General features: G+C 41.5%; 1 protein-coding gene across 2 annotated transcripts in view; it reads left to right on the top strand.

The window, feature by feature from the left end:
- Nucleotides 1-18,450, top strand: part of adamts10 (ADAM metallopeptidase with thrombospondin type 1 motif, 10) — a 42,671-nt gene extending 24,221 nt beyond the window's left edge. For both annotated transcript variants that reach the window (XM_061778661.1, XM_061778660.1), the window contains 13 exons: nucleotides 126-271; nucleotides 1,306-1,369; nucleotides 1,450-1,552; nucleotides 3,847-3,980; nucleotides 8,605-8,728; nucleotides 10,445-10,525; nucleotides 11,103-11,266; nucleotides 11,354-11,480; nucleotides 12,843-12,972; nucleotides 13,064-13,268; nucleotides 14,661-14,837; nucleotides 15,935-16,100; nucleotides 16,626-18,450. In XM_061778661.1, the coding sequence (XP_061634645.1) occupies nucleotides 126-271; nucleotides 1,306-1,369; nucleotides 1,450-1,552; nucleotides 3,847-3,980; nucleotides 8,605-8,728; nucleotides 10,445-10,525; nucleotides 11,103-11,266; nucleotides 11,354-11,480; nucleotides 12,843-12,972; nucleotides 13,064-13,268; nucleotides 14,661-14,837; nucleotides 15,935-16,100; nucleotides 16,626-16,735 (1,731 nt within the window). In that variant the 3' untranslated portion in view covers nucleotides 16,736-18,450. The remainder of the gene's footprint in view (nucleotides 1-125; nucleotides 272-1,305; nucleotides 1,370-1,449; nucleotides 1,553-3,846; nucleotides 3,981-8,604; nucleotides 8,729-10,444; nucleotides 10,526-11,102; nucleotides 11,267-11,353; nucleotides 11,481-12,842; nucleotides 12,973-13,063; nucleotides 13,269-14,660; nucleotides 14,838-15,934; nucleotides 16,101-16,625) is intronic.
- Nucleotides 18,451-18,858: the final 408 nt, after the last annotated feature.

Raw genomic sequence — 18,858 nt, 5'->3', positions numbered from 1 at the left:
AAAAATTAATTCACAAAGTACCGTAGTCAGTTGGGGCCCTTATTTTTCCCCATTTTCCTCATTCCAATACGTGCCCTGCATGTGAATATGAGCTTTCTGCACAATGTGCATGTTATGTGTTACAGTGGTGTTACAAGAGAATCTGCGTGGCATATGGGACACGTCCAGAGGGTGTAGATGGGGGCTGGGGACTGTGGTCACCTTGGGAAGAGTGCAGCAGGACCTGTGGGGGTGGTGTCACCTCCTCTATGCGATACTGCGATAGCCCGAGGTACACATCGGCTTTGTCATCAACTTGCCATTGGGTGTCTTGAAGTAAACCTGGGAGATCCCCCTTAATTGATTCTTTCAGCTTGTGACAGGTCACGTTACTACATCTAGGTAACCCTTTCAGCTATCTGAATAGGTCTGGCACGTGTGCGCGGGGGTTTACTAGAAGTAGAACGTACTAAAAGAGTTCTGAAATATTCTACTCAAGTAATAGTGTAATTACTGACATTTTAGCCAAGTACAAGTCAAAGTGTTTGTCTAAAACTGTAATTGAGTAAGAGTATAAGTTACCGAGTTACGTTCTATTGAGAGGTCCTGAGCAGTAATAAATGCTATAATAGAATAAAAAATGCTGACAACCTCAGATTGTACAGTATATAATCTAATTACTTTACCAATCCAATTACACAACAGCCATCTTGGTGAGTCCGCAACACAGATGTACATTTTCTATGACTTTGTATTACTTATAATAGTAATTATTTTCATTATTTTTATTTTTGTAAACATAACCAATACATAAAATATCTAAAAAGAATGCAACAAACTTATCAATCAACCTGTAGCACAGGTAAAGTAATTTTATAAAAGAAAGACAAAGCACAAGCTTCTTAACATTGACAGCTATTGAATAGATTAGCTTGAATGCTAACATAGCATTTGCTCCTTAGCAAATGTTTTTGTGGAACTATTAAGGTCAACTTAATCTTTACATTGTCACAGATTTTCATGGAGATATACCTACAACGCATCTAACTTATAAAGATGACTAAATTCAGCAGTTTTTATTTCCCCCCCATCTTACAACCACTCTCTAAATTGTATGACTGCCGTACTTTTAAAAGTGTAATTCAACCATGTAATTGTCTGTGGCCAGAGATGTGGTCCTAATGGTCTTTAATGACTGTGAGATTGAAAATATTCTTATGAAAACAGACAGCATAGAGATGAGAAGCCACCCTTGTGTTGAAGTTTAAAGTGTTAAATTGCACTCAGATTTGTCTGACTGGCCAGATTGTCTGTGTTTGATTGAAGGCCAACCATTGGTGGAAAGTACTGTCTTGGGGAGAGAAAACGCTACAGGTCCTGCAATATCGATGTGAGTCCCATCGTCATTATCACTCTTTTGGTCAACATGTAGGAACCATGGAACATGAACTTTGTTTATGCGTGTATCAGGAGTGCCCTGTAGGCTCACGGGACTTTCGGGAGATGCAGTGTTCCAACTTTGATAGTGTGCCTTTCCGAGGAAAATTCTACACGTGGAAGCCGTACAGAGGAGGTGAGCGAGTGTGTGTTTTATGAGTGCACTGAATAAATAAACAGTAGTGAATCACCTATTTAGTCAAATTTGTTACAAAACTCAATACATGAAGTCCATCCATCCATCCATCCATTTTCAACACCGCTCATCCTGGTTAGGGTCGCAGGGCATTGCAGCCTATCCCATCTACTTTTTAAAAACAAATACATTACACATCACACATACATACATACAATAGAGTATCCGCAGATGCAGCAGCATGTGGCGAACCCTTGTATCCCGCAATGCCTTGCTCTTTTACACTGAATGTGACATCTAAATCGTTTCAACTACAAAACTGCCTTTAATCTTGGCCTCCACTAGCATAATGACTCAACGGAGATAAGCGGCAAGCCAATTGCAACTTCAGACAGCTGATTCTACAATGCAAATCTGTTGCAGCTGTTCAAATAGGACCAGTGTGTTCAGGTCAGATCACACTGCACTGTCATTGTCAGGCCTGGCTCACTTCTCAGGATCACATTTCTCTCACTCGTTTTCTTCCTTGCTCCTCTTCCTGAACCCCTCTCTTTGTCGCACTGTGTTTAGTTCACAATTATGCAATCACTAGCTCTCAGCACAGAAACAGCCGTCACCTCTCAGCCCAGACAGCCAAGGACATCTCATTAAATAAGCCTGTGGCAGACTGGGCTCTTTTTAAGAACAATTATCCTTCACACTTAACCCCCATATACCATGGGACAGCCTGCAAGTTTTAATGCACACACAGCTGCGAGCAGTGATTACCCTGCCAAAGCTAGGCACTATGGGAATTGCAGTTTTCCATGGTCTGACCATTTTATCATTTTTGTGACCTGCCAGTACATACTGTACCTCCTTCAGCACTGCCAGGACAAACAAACCCAGCATAGACGGATGTCAACAGCCACTCAGAGGAGCTGTTGCTGAACAGCATCAATGCTGCTACACAATTTGACTGGAAAGCACTTTTACTGTTCATTTCATGGAAATACTGTATAATTAAATTGAGAGGGTGAAGAGTGAGGTTATTAACATGAATGAGGTTTTCTTAATAGATGACTATGTATTGGCCACCGTCTGTACTCATTAGTCCAAATAGTGAACACAACCAGGATTTGATTACCCTAATGTCAGATAAATGGAATTATGCATATCAATAATGGGTTGTTGGGATTTGGTAAAAACTGACTGAAACTTCCAAAGTCAAATCTTCTTCTCAAGTTAAACAATTTGGAGGTCAACCAACCTTTGTAAATATATATTCCCGAAGGTCGACATAATCAGGCGTTGAGTCATGCAAGACGTCAGCAAATCCTGTGGGACTTCAGCTGTTTTACTTTATTTATTTATTTTCTTTTCTTGTGATGCTACAGCAAATAAGTCAAAAAGTGGGATTATGGTCATAGAACAGGAAATGGGACCAAGTAGAACCTATGAACATGTGTTCTGTCTTAGCTACTTCTACCTATCCAGCAATTTTCTATAGCGCTTAACCTAAAAAGAGCCACGAGTGGTACGGAGCCTATCCCAGTTGAGTTTGGCCAAGATGCAGTCGCCAGTCAATCGCATGACATAAACACATTCACATTCACACCTATGGAGACTTTAGACTGTAAGCTGTCCATTGGTGTTGGAAATTTTAGTCGTCAATGAAGTAATATGTATGTTTTGTTGAACGTGGGAGGAAGTACCGAAGAAAACCCACACAAGTGTGGGAAGAACATGCCAACCACATACAAGAAGGCCAAAGCTGCGATTCGAACCCAGAAACTCAGAACTGTGAGGCAGGCATGCTAGGTCGACTAGGCTTCCCTAGCTTATAGTAGTTATTTCAATATTGGCCGTACAGTTAATAAAGGCTTGGAACAGAATAATTTGATTTTCATTATGTTGGGGGAAAATGGTTCTAAATTTTGTCCACCAGCGTCAAGGAATTATGGTTGACCGATGAGGATCCACTGTAATTTCCTCAGTGTGTTTACTGTCTATCTTCCTATTATTGCTTGCTGTCGTTCCAGGAATATTGCGCCATCAGCCTCTAGTTTGTCATTTAAAAGGCAACATGAATGCGGTTTGCCTGCACAATAATTTCATTTTCCTACTGGGCACCACAATTTCTGCCTAGCAACAAGTGACATATCAGACCTGTGAGATGACCAGGAAATATAATTTGAGCATTTCTTTTACTTTGCTGTTTCTCACAGATAGTTTTGAATGAATCGCAAATGTTTGTGTCTGTAGCTGTTTGAGGTACTTGTGAATGAACTTAAAAGTATGTGTTGTGTGTGTAGGTGGGGTGAAGACATGCTCTCTGAACTGCCTGGCAGAGGGATACAACTTCTACACGGAGCGTGCGCCAGCAGTGGTTGACGGCACACCATGCAGAGACGACTCTCTGGATGTGTGTGTAAATGGCGAGTGTAAGGTGAGCTACAGTAGTAAGATTGTCAGCTACTAGATATGAGCGGACAGCATGCAGTTAGAGCAAGGTCTCCAAACTACGGCACGCGGGCCATTTGCGGCCCGCCGTCCATTTTTTAGTGGCCCGCCGCATATACAAAAAGTAACATTTGACACGACCCACAGCGCTATTGGGTGTGGGTGTTGAACATTTTTGGTTGTTGTGACACCTACATCCTCAAGGGTGCGACACACCTGACAACTACTACTACTACTAATAATACATTGGTTTTATGAAGAGCTTTTCTAAATCTGCAAAGAAACTCTTTACAACTAAAATAGTAACAAAATGTCTATAATGCTTCAGGAATAATCCTTTTTAGAAGCAAAAATGTTTTCCTCCACTTTCTGCTCTGTGTCGAGGTCTACATTTGTGAAGATATCACATTAATGATTAATTATGATCCTCAAGTAAACACTGCTTTAAAGATTGTTAACTTACTGCAGATTGCAAAATGTTTTGGTTCTGAGTAATATGGTGATCTGCTCAGTACATCCAAAACGTTTTGCTTATCACCTTTAACAGAGATTTTGAAGTGAGATTGTGATTGTGATGTAGCAGTTTCTCAAAATATATCTAATACATAATTGCTTGATGGATTGCGTTTAGTGTTTTTAATAATGTCAATGTGACCCTTGCATCTTTCATTTTTCCTGTTTGGACACCCCTGATTTAGAGGATCCATTCTTACTGTTGGAAAACTGCCACCGCTGAAGAGCCGCATCAACAGCAGTTCCATTTAAAAATATAACCTTGGCAGGAAACTTAGGTTTTCTTTATTAGGGGTCTCATTATGTCTCCATTTATAATGAAATTAAAGCAAAACATTTAGCTAATGTTTATTTAACTGAGGACCAGACATCACTGGAACAAATTTTTTTTGCCAATCATTAAGGACTGTTAATGATGTAAAATGTCTGATCCATCCATCCATCCATTTTCTGAGCCGCTTCTCCTCACTAGGGTCGCGGGCGTGCTGGAGCCTATCCCAGCTGTCATCGGGCAGGAGGCGGGGTACACCCTGAACTGGTTGCCAGCCAATCGCAGGGCACATAGGAACAAACAACCATTCGCACTCACAGTCATGCCTACGGGCAATTTAGAGTCTCCAATTAATGCATGTTTTTGGGATGTGGGAGGAAACCGGAGTGCCCGGAGAAAACCCACGCAGGCACGGGGAGAACATGCAAACTCCACACAGGCGGGGCCGGGGATTGAACCCGGGTCCTCAGAACTGTGAGGCTGACGCTCTAACCAGTCGGCCACCGTGCCGCCTAAAATGTCTGATGACTTTCATATATGGCTCTATTTTTAGCTCTGTTCTTTCTGTCTTTTTAATGTACAGTGCTATGCAAATGTATAACTTTGTCTCGTTAATGAGTTTTTTTCTTTGCGGTCATTTTGATGACCTAGTAAACAGTAGACAAGATACAGGTGTTAACAATAAAATTCCATATACAGTGGACCCCCGCATATTTGCGGATTTTTTTGTGATTTAAAAAAAAAATTGTTAACATTTTTTGTGGAAAATGCTTGTTGGCGGTATTTCCCCGCCTATTCAAGAAATAATATATTATATATATATATATATATATATATAGTGGTTGCCTACCACATTTGCTTAGTATTGTATCTCTTCTCCAATAAATAAATTCACAACCAATTCCTGACCACACCTCTAGTTTTTAGGTATTTTAGGTATACAGGGATCCTTAGTTTACGATGGCCGATACATGGTGTTTCAAGGTTATGAACAGCGTGCAATGAACTACTTTGCGCAGTGGTGTTAAAATGCCGCCGCACGGCACAAGAAAGCACGCTCAGTTACCGCCATACTGTTTTTCATTAGGTTTTTCTATATGGCTGAAAGTATTTTTCATGCAAATATATATTGTATTTTGTGACTTTACTACTGTTTCAGTGTAGGTTAGTGATAAAATACCATGTGCTTTGACTTAATGTACAAATTGGGGTAGGAACAGAACTCTAAATCGTGGATCGTGGACTCTGTATGTGTATGTATCTATTGCATGACATTTGACTCACACAGTCAGGGGTGAATGCACACTCTCATTGTGCAAAATTGTACCTTTGCAGTTACAATAATAGCTTGAGACATAGGTACTGTTTTTGAACCCATAACTTTGACTTAGCCCTGGAGAACCTGCAAGAGTTACCTAGGAGTCCAGTAATTTATCCTATGGGGTACATTAGAATAGTGAATAGATTAGAAACTGTTTCCGACTGTATACCCTTTTATGACCGTGCGGAACAGTGGGCAGTTTTCCAGTGCCTGATACGTTGTACAATGACACCTGCCTATACTGGTCAGAGGAGTTAAACAGAGCACATTCTTTCTTACCCACTCATTCTTAGAATGTCTTAGGTTGACTAAGGAAAGCTGCAGTCCCTGCACTCATCCAACAAGAGGATTTTGTTTATGTGCATCCTTCTTGTTCTCTCCAACCTCCTCCTCCCCACTCCTCTGTTTTCCCCTGTACTCTGTGACCTTGCAGTTCAGCTGTGAGTCAGTCCGGACAGCACACTGGCTTTCATTCACTGTGTGCTCTTATTATCGCTCTCGTTCTCCTTCTCTATAGTTCTCTCTTTTCTTTCCTCATGTGTATCATCATTCTGTCCTGTATGGGACTAGAAAAGAGGCTTTTCTCTCTATTATATATTGTATTAAGGCTTCTGGGTTTTCTGGGGACAACATAGAGAAATATTGGTCTCTTTTGTAATGACATGCTGACTGTAGTTCCAAAGTTGGAATCTGACGAGGCATAAATAGAAGAAGGGGCGGGTGTAGGGAGGGAAATAACCCAGGAACAGATGGTCCCGTTAAACACAACATGCCGGTGCAGACAAAAGGCATGTCATTCCAGTTTCCAGGCCCAACTGAAAAAGACATAAAGCTGATTTGCTGCTTACTTAATTCAGCGTAAAATACACAGTAAAGAATATTGTATATCAAAAACTGTTTAAAAAAAAGGTGATTGACTTTATCGAGCGCCTTTACATGTTTGCGTAACAAAATATTTATCATGCAAGAGTTCAACAATTCTTCATTTACAAAGATAACGAGAACACTCGAGAGCAAATATCCACAATTTTTTAAGCAAGGCAAGTTTGACATCCCAGTCACTCAATCTAATTCATCCATCCATTTTCTTAACCGCTTATCCTCACTTGGGTCATTGGTGTGCTGACGCGTATCCCAGCCGACATCGGGCGGGGTACACCCTCAACTGGTTGCCAGCCAATCGCAGGGCACATATAAACAAACAACCATTCACACTCAAATTCTACCGACGGACAATTTAGAGTCTTCAATGAACCGACCATGCATGTTTTGGGAATATGGGAGGAAACCGGAGTGCCTGGAGAAAACCCACGCCCGGCACGGGCAGAACATGCAAACTCCACACACTGAGGCCGAATTTGAACCCAGGTCCTCAGTACTGTGAGGCAGACGTGCTAACCAGTTGGTAACCGTGCCGCCTCAACCTAATCGTCCATCCATCCATTTTCTGTACCGCTTATCCTCACTAGGGTCGCGGGCATGCTGGAGCCTATCCTAATCATTCATTGAAAAAAAAAAACCATTTAAATTAGAGAAGATTTGACAGTGCAATTAAGTTAAATAAATCAAAATAATGAACATGAGAACTGTCACCATAATTTGTTCGGAACGTGCTTGAAAGAAGATCACAGTAAATAAATTACAAAGGAAATAGCCTAAACCATGAAAATGTAGCTCAGAATGGAGGTCCTAATCATTATCCGTTTTGATTGACACTGTCAGAGAGGTCCTGATTTAACTATGTGTTTGTAATTGGAGTTGCAATTTGCAGTGGACTAATTGCATCATATTTACAGATTTTTGTAATATTTGGGTGACCTGATGCCACTGTCAGGTGGCAAGGTCACCTGTGTGCAAACCATCATTTTGTAAGATTTTTATGGACCTTCAATATGTTTTCAATGAATACACTGGGTTAGCATACATGAGAGAAATGTTGATTTAGAGTAAATGATAAAGGCGAATTATGTTAATGTTGTGAATGATATCTGGAAAGCATTGTCTGCATGTTTGCCAGTTGGGACGCACTGCAGATTTTTGAGTATTCGCTTCCCTCATTGTAAAGCGACCAAATAACACATACTGAATGTAATTTGATGATAATTCAGAGGCTTTAATTATAAATCTGATGTTGAATCCTGGTCAAATCAATTTGAAATTAATGATAAACTAATGCCTCAATAGTTGATAAGCATATGTCACTTTGGCTAATGAAGACAATAGCAGTTTATGTTACAATCAAAGATTTTGGGGAAGACCACCTATTTTGCTCATCATGAAGCATATTGGTGTTGACACCCTTGACTTTAGCATAATGTCTGCCCAGGATCAGAAAGCACATCTGGACATGTCATCTGATCTTTTTGTGTTTCGGGATAAAGGGCCTGGAAGACATTAGAGGTAATCCCTTGGTCTGGCCTCTGACACCTTTCCATTCACTGACTGTGCCCCTTCACCCATGACCTCGAGCGACTCCACGGCTCATTTTCTCTTCTCTTCTCGCAGCACGTCGGCTGCGATCGCATTCTTAGCTCAGAAGTTCGTGAGGACCGCTGTCGGATCTGCGGGGGTGACGGCAGCAGCTGCGAGTCTGTGGAGGGAGTCTTCAATGACTCTTTGGCAGAAGGAGGTGAGCTCGAGCCTATCCCAGCAGACTTTGGGTGAGAGGCAGAGTACAACCTGGACTTGTTTCCAGTTAATCACAGGGCACAGACGGACTAACAACCATTCACACTCACACCTGTAGAAAGCCCACACAAGCACAGGAAGAACATGTGAGCTCCTCAATGATAGACCTGAGCCGAGATCGGAACCCAGAAACATTTGACTGTGAGGCAGACAAGCTAACCACATGTTTCCACCGTTATGGTTGGGCATCGAGAATTGAGAACCGATTGGAAACGGGACTAACATTCCGGTTCTCCCAGAACCGTTCAAATTTTAAAAATTCGGTCCCCAGTTTCGATGCCTAGTCCTCCAGCTGCGAAGAAGCGACGTAAACCAATGAAGAAGAATGCGCACGATGACGTGCTTGTGCCCAACGGCGGCGGCGAACAAAAGTGTGTCTCAAACTGTCTTTTAATTTGCATTGCATTTTTATATCTAACTAAGTTCTTCCCCCCCCCCCACTTTAAACCTACCTCAGTAAGCCATTCCACAGATATCTGACGATATCTCTAAGTAACATCTGCAGCAATTTTTATTCAGATAAATGACCAGCTAAATCCCCTAATCATGTAAATAGCATATTTGGTTTCTCTAAACTCCATCTCTAGTCTTCAGTCAGGGTTTCTTTGTGTGAGAGACAACAATGGCCACAACTCTGAATGAGCCAAACTATTATAAAATTGAAAAAAGGACTCCTTGTCTCCAGAGATTTCTCCATATTTGTGGAGCATTTTATTGTGTAATGTGCAATAAGCCTTGAAAGACTGTCTTGAAGTCTCTTTACATCCGTCAAGTCCACGGCTGTGGTAGGTGGTGGCGAGTTGCTCAAGATTTATCGCTTCTTCGCTCCAAGTCCACCACATAGACCAACTGATTCCATCCACTTCTGCTCTCATTGTGTCTGTCAGCCAAAACCCTCAGACCCAGTCCTTCTAATCTTCCACGCCTTCATCTAGACACTTAGAACATTGCCTTTCTCACCTCTCAGAGCTGCATAAAGAGGTTTCCTGCCAAGCCTCTCCTTCCCTCTTGTGGTTGAAGCACTGGAAGGAATTATTGTATGCCTCCATTTTCATTCCTTCATCCTCAAGTAAGACTAAAGTTATTTACAGGGCTGCAGTGGCCAGCTTCCTGGCAGAGTAGAGCTGAAAAAAGCAGAGCGAAGGTGACGCCAGTAAAAAAAATGAAAGGGACAGGAAAACAGATTGAGGGAATCGAGTGAAGAGGCCGTTTATTTTTATTTAGTGTGCAAAGGGCTAAGCAGGGCGGCTGAGGCAGTCTGCCCGGGAATGTAGCCGGAATCTGTAGCTTCTGCTCAGTCCATCGGCATCCCACAGAGGTAAAAACTACTCATGCATCACCTCTCTTGTTGTACAGAGAATAGTGCTCCTCCTTGCTTTTTTTAACAGCTTTGGCAGGATGTCCACTATGTTAGCGTGTGTGGGTGCATGATCGTTTAGAATTATTTCTCGTTAGTCTATGGCCTTCAGTGGACTGTCAACATCAGGCAAGGATATAGTTCTCATACTGTACAGGTGTATAGTTGAGATGGTGCAGAAGATCAAGTAAGAAATCTCTTTCCCTACTTATCAGTGCTCACAATACTGACTGGTATTGCAGGTTGTATGGTCCAATGTTAGGATTTGTTTGTAATTTGACTTCTGTGTTTATCTCTCAGGTTATGAAGAGGTCATCCGTATCCCAAAAGGCTCAGTGTTCATCCACATACAAGAGCTCAACGTTTCTCTAAATTACCTTGGTAAGATGGTACTTGAGTTCAAGTCATTGGGCTTTAAAAAGTTTAAAATCATGTTTCATAAGTCAAACACGAGAGTTACTTTATGCTATTTGAGCAAAGGTATTGGGACACTGGCCATGACACCCATAGGTTGCGAACATTAAAAAAAATAAAGAATTGGTCTCTCCTTTGCCGCTAGAATATATTCTACTCTTATGGTAAAACTTTCCACAAGATGTCTGTTTTAGTTGATCACAAAGGTGTATGATGGGACAATTAGGTCAGGGTTCTGTGCAACGTCTTTCACATCAAACTCCTCTAAGCATGCCGTTACAGACCATTCTTTGTGGACTGAGGTGCAGTCATGATGGCAGAGAAAAGGAGTTAAAGGACCTTCCCCAAACTGTTGCCACAAAATTAAAAGGATATCATTTCCCCAAATATTTAGGTAAAATACAGAATGCTGAGGGGTATTAGGCCAAGCAATTTGTCCCTATAGTTTTGTCCTGTATCAGCCTCAGGATGCTCGACTATTGTGGGGCATTTCAGTACTATACGTTGATTTGTTCCTTGTACTTCCCGCTCTTCTGTTTCGCAGTGCTGAAGAGTAAAAACGATCTTTCCTTCCTCAATGGGAAGCTGGCTACTGACACACCACACAGGCTTGACATTGCTGGAACAACTTTCCACTACAGGCGGCCCACTGATGGGCCAGAAACACTTGAGGCTCTGGGACCAACAAATATGACCCTCGTTGTCATGGTAAGAACATCTGTAAACTAGATATTTGTTATGCACTGTATGCACATTAATAGATGAAAGTGGATGTTACTTTAAATCTGTGTGCAGGTAATGGTCCTGGAGGAGAACCCTGGAATCCACTATCGTTTTAATCCACTTGTCAACCGTGAACCATTGATTGGTTTTGCCTGGTACCACACATCCTGGTCACACTGCTCAGCTCTCTGTGCTGGAGGTAGACACGCACCTTACAACAAGCTGATATCTATTAGGCTTAAGGCTAAAGCTTTTTGATGGAAAATGATGCCCATAATGAAACATCTTCACATGGGGAAGTGATGCCTTGGGAACAATTTGTTTTGATTAACCTTTGCTCATTATTTATGTTTTTATTAATGTTGTTCTTTACTGATGTTAGAAGACCCAGTATTACGCAGTTAAATGGCCTGGAATTGTTTGCACGTGCATCATGGAAAATATCATTTATTTCATTCGTTCAATTCAAAAATGACACTCATATATTATTTAGATTCACTGCACAGCTGATTATAGCTTACAGTGAACGGAAATCCACAATTCACCATCTCAAGAAATTTGAATATTACGTAAGAAACAATCAAGATTTTTTTAATGTCGAAATTAGGTAAGGATTTGGGATTGTATTTTTCTGTTTATTGAATCCGTATAATATACTATAGAGTACGATTTTTATTTTTGAAATTGAACTTAAGTAAAGTAGCTTCGAATACGTCTAGCACATGAATAATTTATTGAGATTTGACCATTTCTTTTAATGCCATGTTTCCATTTAAATAACAGAAGTCCAAGAAGTGACCCATGTGGGACACCGAGTGATATGTGATTTACCAGATAGACCAAAACAAATGCTTTGGTATAACCAATTTTGATTTTGTAGCTAGAGTTGCTCGTCATTAACGCATCTGTTGCAGGAAAATGCAGCAGAAAGAAAAAATATTACACATAATAGTTGCCAAAAGAATGCATCCTTGTCTCCAGTGACAAGTGTGGGCACAGGGCTCATAAACTCATGCTGGCCCTTTAATAACACAAACAGGATAATAAAGCATACCTTGCTGTTACTGTGAAAGTTACTTACATTTTAAATTAATTGATACACTTGCGGCAGCACGGTGACCGACTGCACATCTGCCTCACAGTTCTCAGCACCCATGTTCAAATCTGGCCTCGCCTGTGTAGAGTTTGCATGTTCTTCCCCGTGCCTGCGTGGGTTTTCGACCGGTACTGCGGTTTCCTCCCACATCCCAAAAACATGCATGGTAGGTTAATTGAAAACTCTAAATTGCCCATGGGTGTGAATGTGAGTGTGATTTGTTGTTCGTTTATATGTGCCCTGCGATTGGCTGGTGACCAGTTCAGGGTGTACCCCACCTCTCACCCAGAGTCAGCTGGGATAGGCTCCAGCTCGCCCGCGACCCTAGTGAGGATATTTCTTGTGTGTTTCGGACATACTTGGCAAAATAAAGATGATTCTGATTCTGATAAGCGGTACGGAAAATGGATGGATGATACTCTTGCTGAATGTTTTACATGCATCTTGTGTTGTCTCGGCCTTTAGGTGAGCAAATCCAGCAGGTGGTGTGTCGGAAGCTATCAGATCACTCCGTTGTTTACAACCACTTCTGTGACAAGAAGCACAAACCCAAAGAGAGGCGCAGATTCTGCAATACTGAGCCATGTTCCCCAACGTGGGTGTTCGGGGCACTCTTTTCATGTTGTTGCCGCTGTTGTATGGTTGTGTCAGCACAGTCTTGATATAAACATTATTGTCATGTGTAGCTGGTGGACAGGAGGGTGGTCGGAGTGCAGTCACAGCTGTAATGGCGGCCTGAGGACACGCGAGGTGTTATGTAAAAGGAGGATCTCTGCATCAGAGGAGAAGGTCCTGGATGACTCTGCTTGTCCCCCTTCACGCCCCTCATTCACTGAACCCTGCAACAACCACAGCTGCCCTCCCGAATGGATGGCCCTGAACTGGTCAGAGGTAGGCAGAAGGATTTGCTCCTGCTACTGGAAAATTCCCCGGTTCACTGAGTTTGGCTCAACTTACGAGTTCCTTGTGGAAGCAGAAAGTGTTAAAGAAAATTAAATACACAAAGAAAAAACTCAAGTTACAGTATACAGTGTATACTGTTTTAGTTTTAGTCTTAGTGACTGAACAATATACGGATGAATGCCTTAAGACAGACCTTCTTGCAACATTCTATAAAATATCCATCATTATCATCCATCGTTTTCTATAGTGCTTGTGCTCATTGGGTCGTGATTGTGCTAGTTCCTATCCTAGCTGACTTTGGGTTAAAGCAAGCTACAACCTGGACTGATCGTCACACAACCATTCCTAATCATATTCACGCCTATTCACAATTTAGACTCTTCAATTAACCTAACACGCATCTTTTTGGAATGTGGCAGGAAACCACACAACTGTACCTGGAGAAAACATACAAGCATGTAAACGTGCAAACGCCAGAGAGGAAGATTCGAACCTCACATTTTCAATAATTCAGTGGTTAAACCACACCCCTTATTTTCCTCTGAGCTGTTTTATTTTGACATTTCGGACAACTCTTGACTTCCGAACTTTGCGGTGGTAACAGTTTGTGGAAGAGCCTTTTCCGATGGCCTTTCTGGGGGAATGGGCAAACATACTTCAACACCGCGTACATAGTCTTCCCAAAGGAATGGAAACAATGGGGAGACCAACTCCATCTTCCCCTTGAAGAAAATGACGAGGTGTCTCAATACATGTGTAACATGGGGAATCACTAAACTATTCTGCTCTCCTGAGTGCTTAGTCCTAAAATGGAGTTTGCATCAACAATCTCCTAATAACACTAGGTTGAGTTTGCCTGCACATTCTTATCTACAAATGAACATATCTAGGTAATTGTCCTGCTAAGTTTCTAATTAGCTGTTTAGCTGAAATATGTGTACCACCATGTAAACATACCCCTGAATGTCCCTTGATGATGGTGATGCTTGTTTGCCAGTCAAATACTGTTTATAATCTCTTGTTACATATGTTCACTTTGTTTCTTTTCCCTACATTATAACTACAACACCATGGCTAGTAAGCGGACTACCAACTACTATTATCGAACAAAGCTTCATCGTTGCACAATTTTTTAAATGACGTTTGACATGGTGTAGCTTTTCTCTGACGTCTTTTGCAAGAAAACTAAGGCGCCCGCAAAGGAAATAACTATATCCAGCTGATTTACTGAAACAGAGCAGGCTTTCGACAGTATTTTTTATACAGCTGCTGCCCTCTTTTGAGTGCACAAAGCCTTGTGTTGATTGTGACCGCAGTGAACCCCGTGCTCATTTTTTTCCCTCTTCGCTCTCCCTTTATCCTCGTGTGCTCCGCCTGCAGTGTACACCCAGCTGTGGTCCTGGCTACAGACACCGAGTGGTTTTGTGCAAGAGCGGGGAGAGTGGAGACACACTGGCAGACACCAAGTGTCCCAAACACGGCAGACCCACCTCTAGATTGCGCTGTAACCTGAAGCGATGCCCTCCACCTCAGTGGGTGATGGGCCCTTGGGGAGAGGTAAATCTGTCACCATGCAGCCAAAACCTCTCACACCCACTAAAAAGCCTCACACACTCACCAAAAACCTTTCACATACACCAAAAAACTCACTCACGCTTACCCCAAAAACTCTCACATCCACACAAAAAAATCACAAAAAACAAAAAAAAACTCTCACACCTATCAAAAAACTTATCTTATTCACCAAAAACGCTTTTACTAAAACAAAAAAACCTCAAGCACACAGAGAAAGACATTTTTTGTGTGAGACATTTTTTGTGCAACTCACAGGCAAAAACGCAAGAGTCAAGAATTGTGTTTTAAATGGAAACTCGACTGGAAACAGAATCTGTCTTAAATCTCAAATGCTGATTGGCTCTGCCATGCAGTAAGTTTCTCCCTTGGTGTGTTGCAACTGTAACATGGGCAAGTTTTTTTGGGTGTAAATGTGATGTTTTTTGGTGAATGTGAGAGGTTTTGGGGGGTGAATAAGAGATGTTTGTGTGAGTGACAGTTTTGGCGAGTGTGAGAGTTTTTTTTTTCATGTGACTGAGAATTTTTTGGGTGAGTATAAGAGTTTTCTTTATGTGAGTAACAGGTTTCTTGTGGTGTGTGAGAGGTTTTTGGGCTGAGTGTGATAGTCTTGGTCAGAGTAAGAGGTTTTTGGGTGTGAGTGAGAGTTCTTTGGGAGAGTGAGAGTTTTTTAGGATTATGTGAGAGTTTTTTTGGGTTAGTCTAAGAATTTTCTTTGTGTGAGTGTTTTCTGCGGAGTGTGAGAGGTTTTTTGGGGGAGAGAGAGTTTTTTTTTGGGTTATGTGAGAGTTTGTTTGGGTTAGTGTGAGAGTTTTATTTTTGTGAGTGTTTTCTGCAGAGTGTGAGAGTTTGTTTGGGTTAGTGTGAGAGTTTTCTTTCTGTCAGTGTTTTCTGCGGAGTGTGAGAGTTTTTTGGGTGATACCAAGAGTTGTGTGTGTGTCTGTCTGAGGTTAATATTATTTTGGCCCATGCGGCACCATATACACATTTGCAACTTTCATATAGCACATACTGTACAGTATTTCACCAAGCAGCGTTACTGTGATCAGTGGTTGCCATGTGTTTATGTTTTTGTCTCGCAGTGTTCTGCCAAGTGTGGACTGGGTCAGGAGATGCGATCCGTGCAGTGTCTGACCCACATTGGCATGCCATCCAACGAGTGTCTGGAACACCTGCGACCAGCCTCCATGCAGCAGTGCAAGAGCAAATGTGACCTCATTCTGCCCATCAGTACGGACAATCCTGAAGGTTGGTGGTCAAAGTGAACCAAGCCAGTGTAACGCAGCAATGAATGATAGATTTAACTGGCTAAATTATATTGTTTGCCGTTGTTTTTTTGTTTGTTTGTTTGTTTTGTATCAAGGCACTGAAACATGTTCTGAGCGATTATATGGATCTGAACATGTTTCAATGCCTTGATACATCTAACAACTCCTTTACAAAAAAAAAAAAAAAAAAGTCAAAGCGAAATCTCTGCCTCAAAGCTTCGTAAATAACGTTACTGTAGACGCATGCATCACTCATGCATGTAAAAATAAGTTGGCGCGATTGCGCGAATGTGTCTACTGCAAAGCAAAACTTGCTTACCACAGCAGCATGTCTGTGATCGCCAACACAAGGTAATGTCCTGGTTCTAAAGCTTGATTACTTGTCAAAAGGTTATTATTGCCCTTGCATTAAAAAAATTCATATGATATCTTGAATTTCATGCACAATACATATACAGTATATAAATACAAAGTTCTAAAACAATTGCATGTGTCACCCCTGCAGAGTGCAAAGATGTGAACACTGTGGCCTACTGCCCCCTAGTGCTCAGGTTCAAGTTCTGCAGCCGGCCATATTTTAGACAGATGTGCTGCAAGACCTGCCAGGGACACTGATCTGGACCGGTGAACCTCACAACACCCACATACTCACACACACTCCCAAAATGAGCCTTGTGGCAGCAGCCTGAAGGAGGGTGAGGTTTGGATTCTGCCAGACACCCAGGGCTGCCTTCACAGTTTTCGAGGGACCTCTCAGTAGCCAGAGTCCATGTGAGAGCAGATCCCTCCCCAAGCAGTCTGAGCTGAGTTCTACATTCCACTGGAGGGAAGGCTGCTGAAACCTGTCCTCTGTTGCAATATTTTTGGTGCTACTTCTGCAGCCGTTTCTTGGCCACAGGACAGTTTGCGGTGTTCAGAGGGCCACTTTGTTTGCTATGGCCTCAATGTAAAGAGGTCATATTTTAAAAAACCCACTCAGTAAACAAAAGGAACCTCCATGAAAAGGAATATCGTATAGTTTGTCTAAGTTACCTGGTAGTTGTTACTTGACCACAGTGTTTTTTTTCTTCTTCTTGCTAATAGTCTGTTATGTATATCTAAGCGTTCAAGTCAGTTGAGCAGTATTTGATTTGCACAAAGTGTCATCAGTCACAGGACTTGTACAGTATACAGTACAATTGAGTTAATAATTTGAAATGCTGAGTGTAGAGAACTTGCAGCATTCATCTTGCGCTTGCCATCTTTTTGTATTCTTATGTTCTATCAGCTCTCTAAAACAACTTCATGCTGCACAGGACAGAAAGCCACATTTGTAGCATTAGCAGCTAACATTTGATAGGATGCAAATTTGTGTTGCAACTGCAGACTTTGGCAGCTTTGAATGAAATCACCCCCCCCCCCCCCCCCCAAAAAAAAAGTCAAGAAGCCCAATCCTGTGCTGAGACACACTGTTTTTGTTACATTAAACCACTTGCTCGACAGTTTAAGTAACTTTAAATATAAGTGGAAATTCAGTGTCACAGTAAGAGAGCCATTGTGACTCATTGTCTAATTATACACTGTTTCCTCTTTGGGTTTGCCACATGATTAATGATCATCATTCAACCTGGACAGAAGAATTCTTCCATACATGATGGAAATGTACTTAAAATGTACACTATACAGACAGACCTCTTAGTTGTGTATTAATTATGCATCTTTACGAGTCATTTTCCAAATGTTTCCCAGATTGGCAATGTGTTCCAGTACCGCTGTCCATAGTGTGATGTTGCAAGTTGGTGCCACACACACACACACACACACAGTCACTTACTTGGCGCTTCTTCAGTGTTTCTAATAACTGTTTCCAAACTGTCATTAGTGGTATTTGGTTTATTGCCAAGTTTTTTCTTGTGTTCTGTATCACATTTGTGGAAATGCTGCTAAGAGAGTCGTGACCATGTCTGACAGCATCACTCTGCTTTGTATCCGTCTGCTGAGGCTTTCACACACTGAATGCAGTATTCATGCATTCATGGTCCTTTTCTTTATTGTGGTGCTTTCTTACGGAAGGGTGCTATTGATTCATTGCTATTATTTGTGTCCAAGTTACCATTTTCTCCAGTTTAATCATATATTCACAAATCATTCCCCATCCAACCAGAAAGGATGTATGAAGGACCTGTTTGAAGTTAAAGAATGTCTCCGAATAGCAGCTTCTTCCCAATCTGCCCTGTACATTGTTTTAAAAAGGAAATATTAAACTGATTAAACATGGAGCATTGTTGATTGAAAATTAGCTATCTGTGCTATGATTTGCTACATTATTAAATATAATTATTTATGAATGATATGTGTCTTCACTTTTACTGATGTGGCTTGGTAGAATATGAAGTTCACACACAATAAGAATATTACTGATTGTCACCTCGTCCAAAAAAATCATCTTCACTTTTTGTGCGAATCATACATTTATATGCATGTAAAACTCAATGAAAGATATGCCCATAAACGTAATTTAATGAGATCCAAAAATAGAGCTGTATTCCCCAAGCAGAAACTGGTTTGGGGCCCGTCACATTTGCTTGACAACTACAGATGAAAGCGTAACATTTGTAAATAGGAAATAGAGAATTCTGTCTCGCAGGACTTGAGTCTCGATCCGTCATGGGACAGAATCTTCATGTGTGTGGTGTTCTGTGTTGACATGATCAGAGCACAACACATACAGTACAACCAAAACTGTTAAATGTAAGAGA

This window comes from Phyllopteryx taeniolatus, chromosome 7, assembly GCF_024500385.1.
Source record: "Phyllopteryx taeniolatus isolate TA_2022b chromosome 7, UOR_Ptae_1.2, whole genome shotgun sequence".
NCBI classification, from domain to species: domain Eukaryota; kingdom Metazoa; phylum Chordata; class Actinopteri; order Syngnathiformes; family Syngnathidae; genus Phyllopteryx; species Phyllopteryx taeniolatus.
This window is presented reverse-complemented; position numbering and strand designations above follow the sequence as displayed.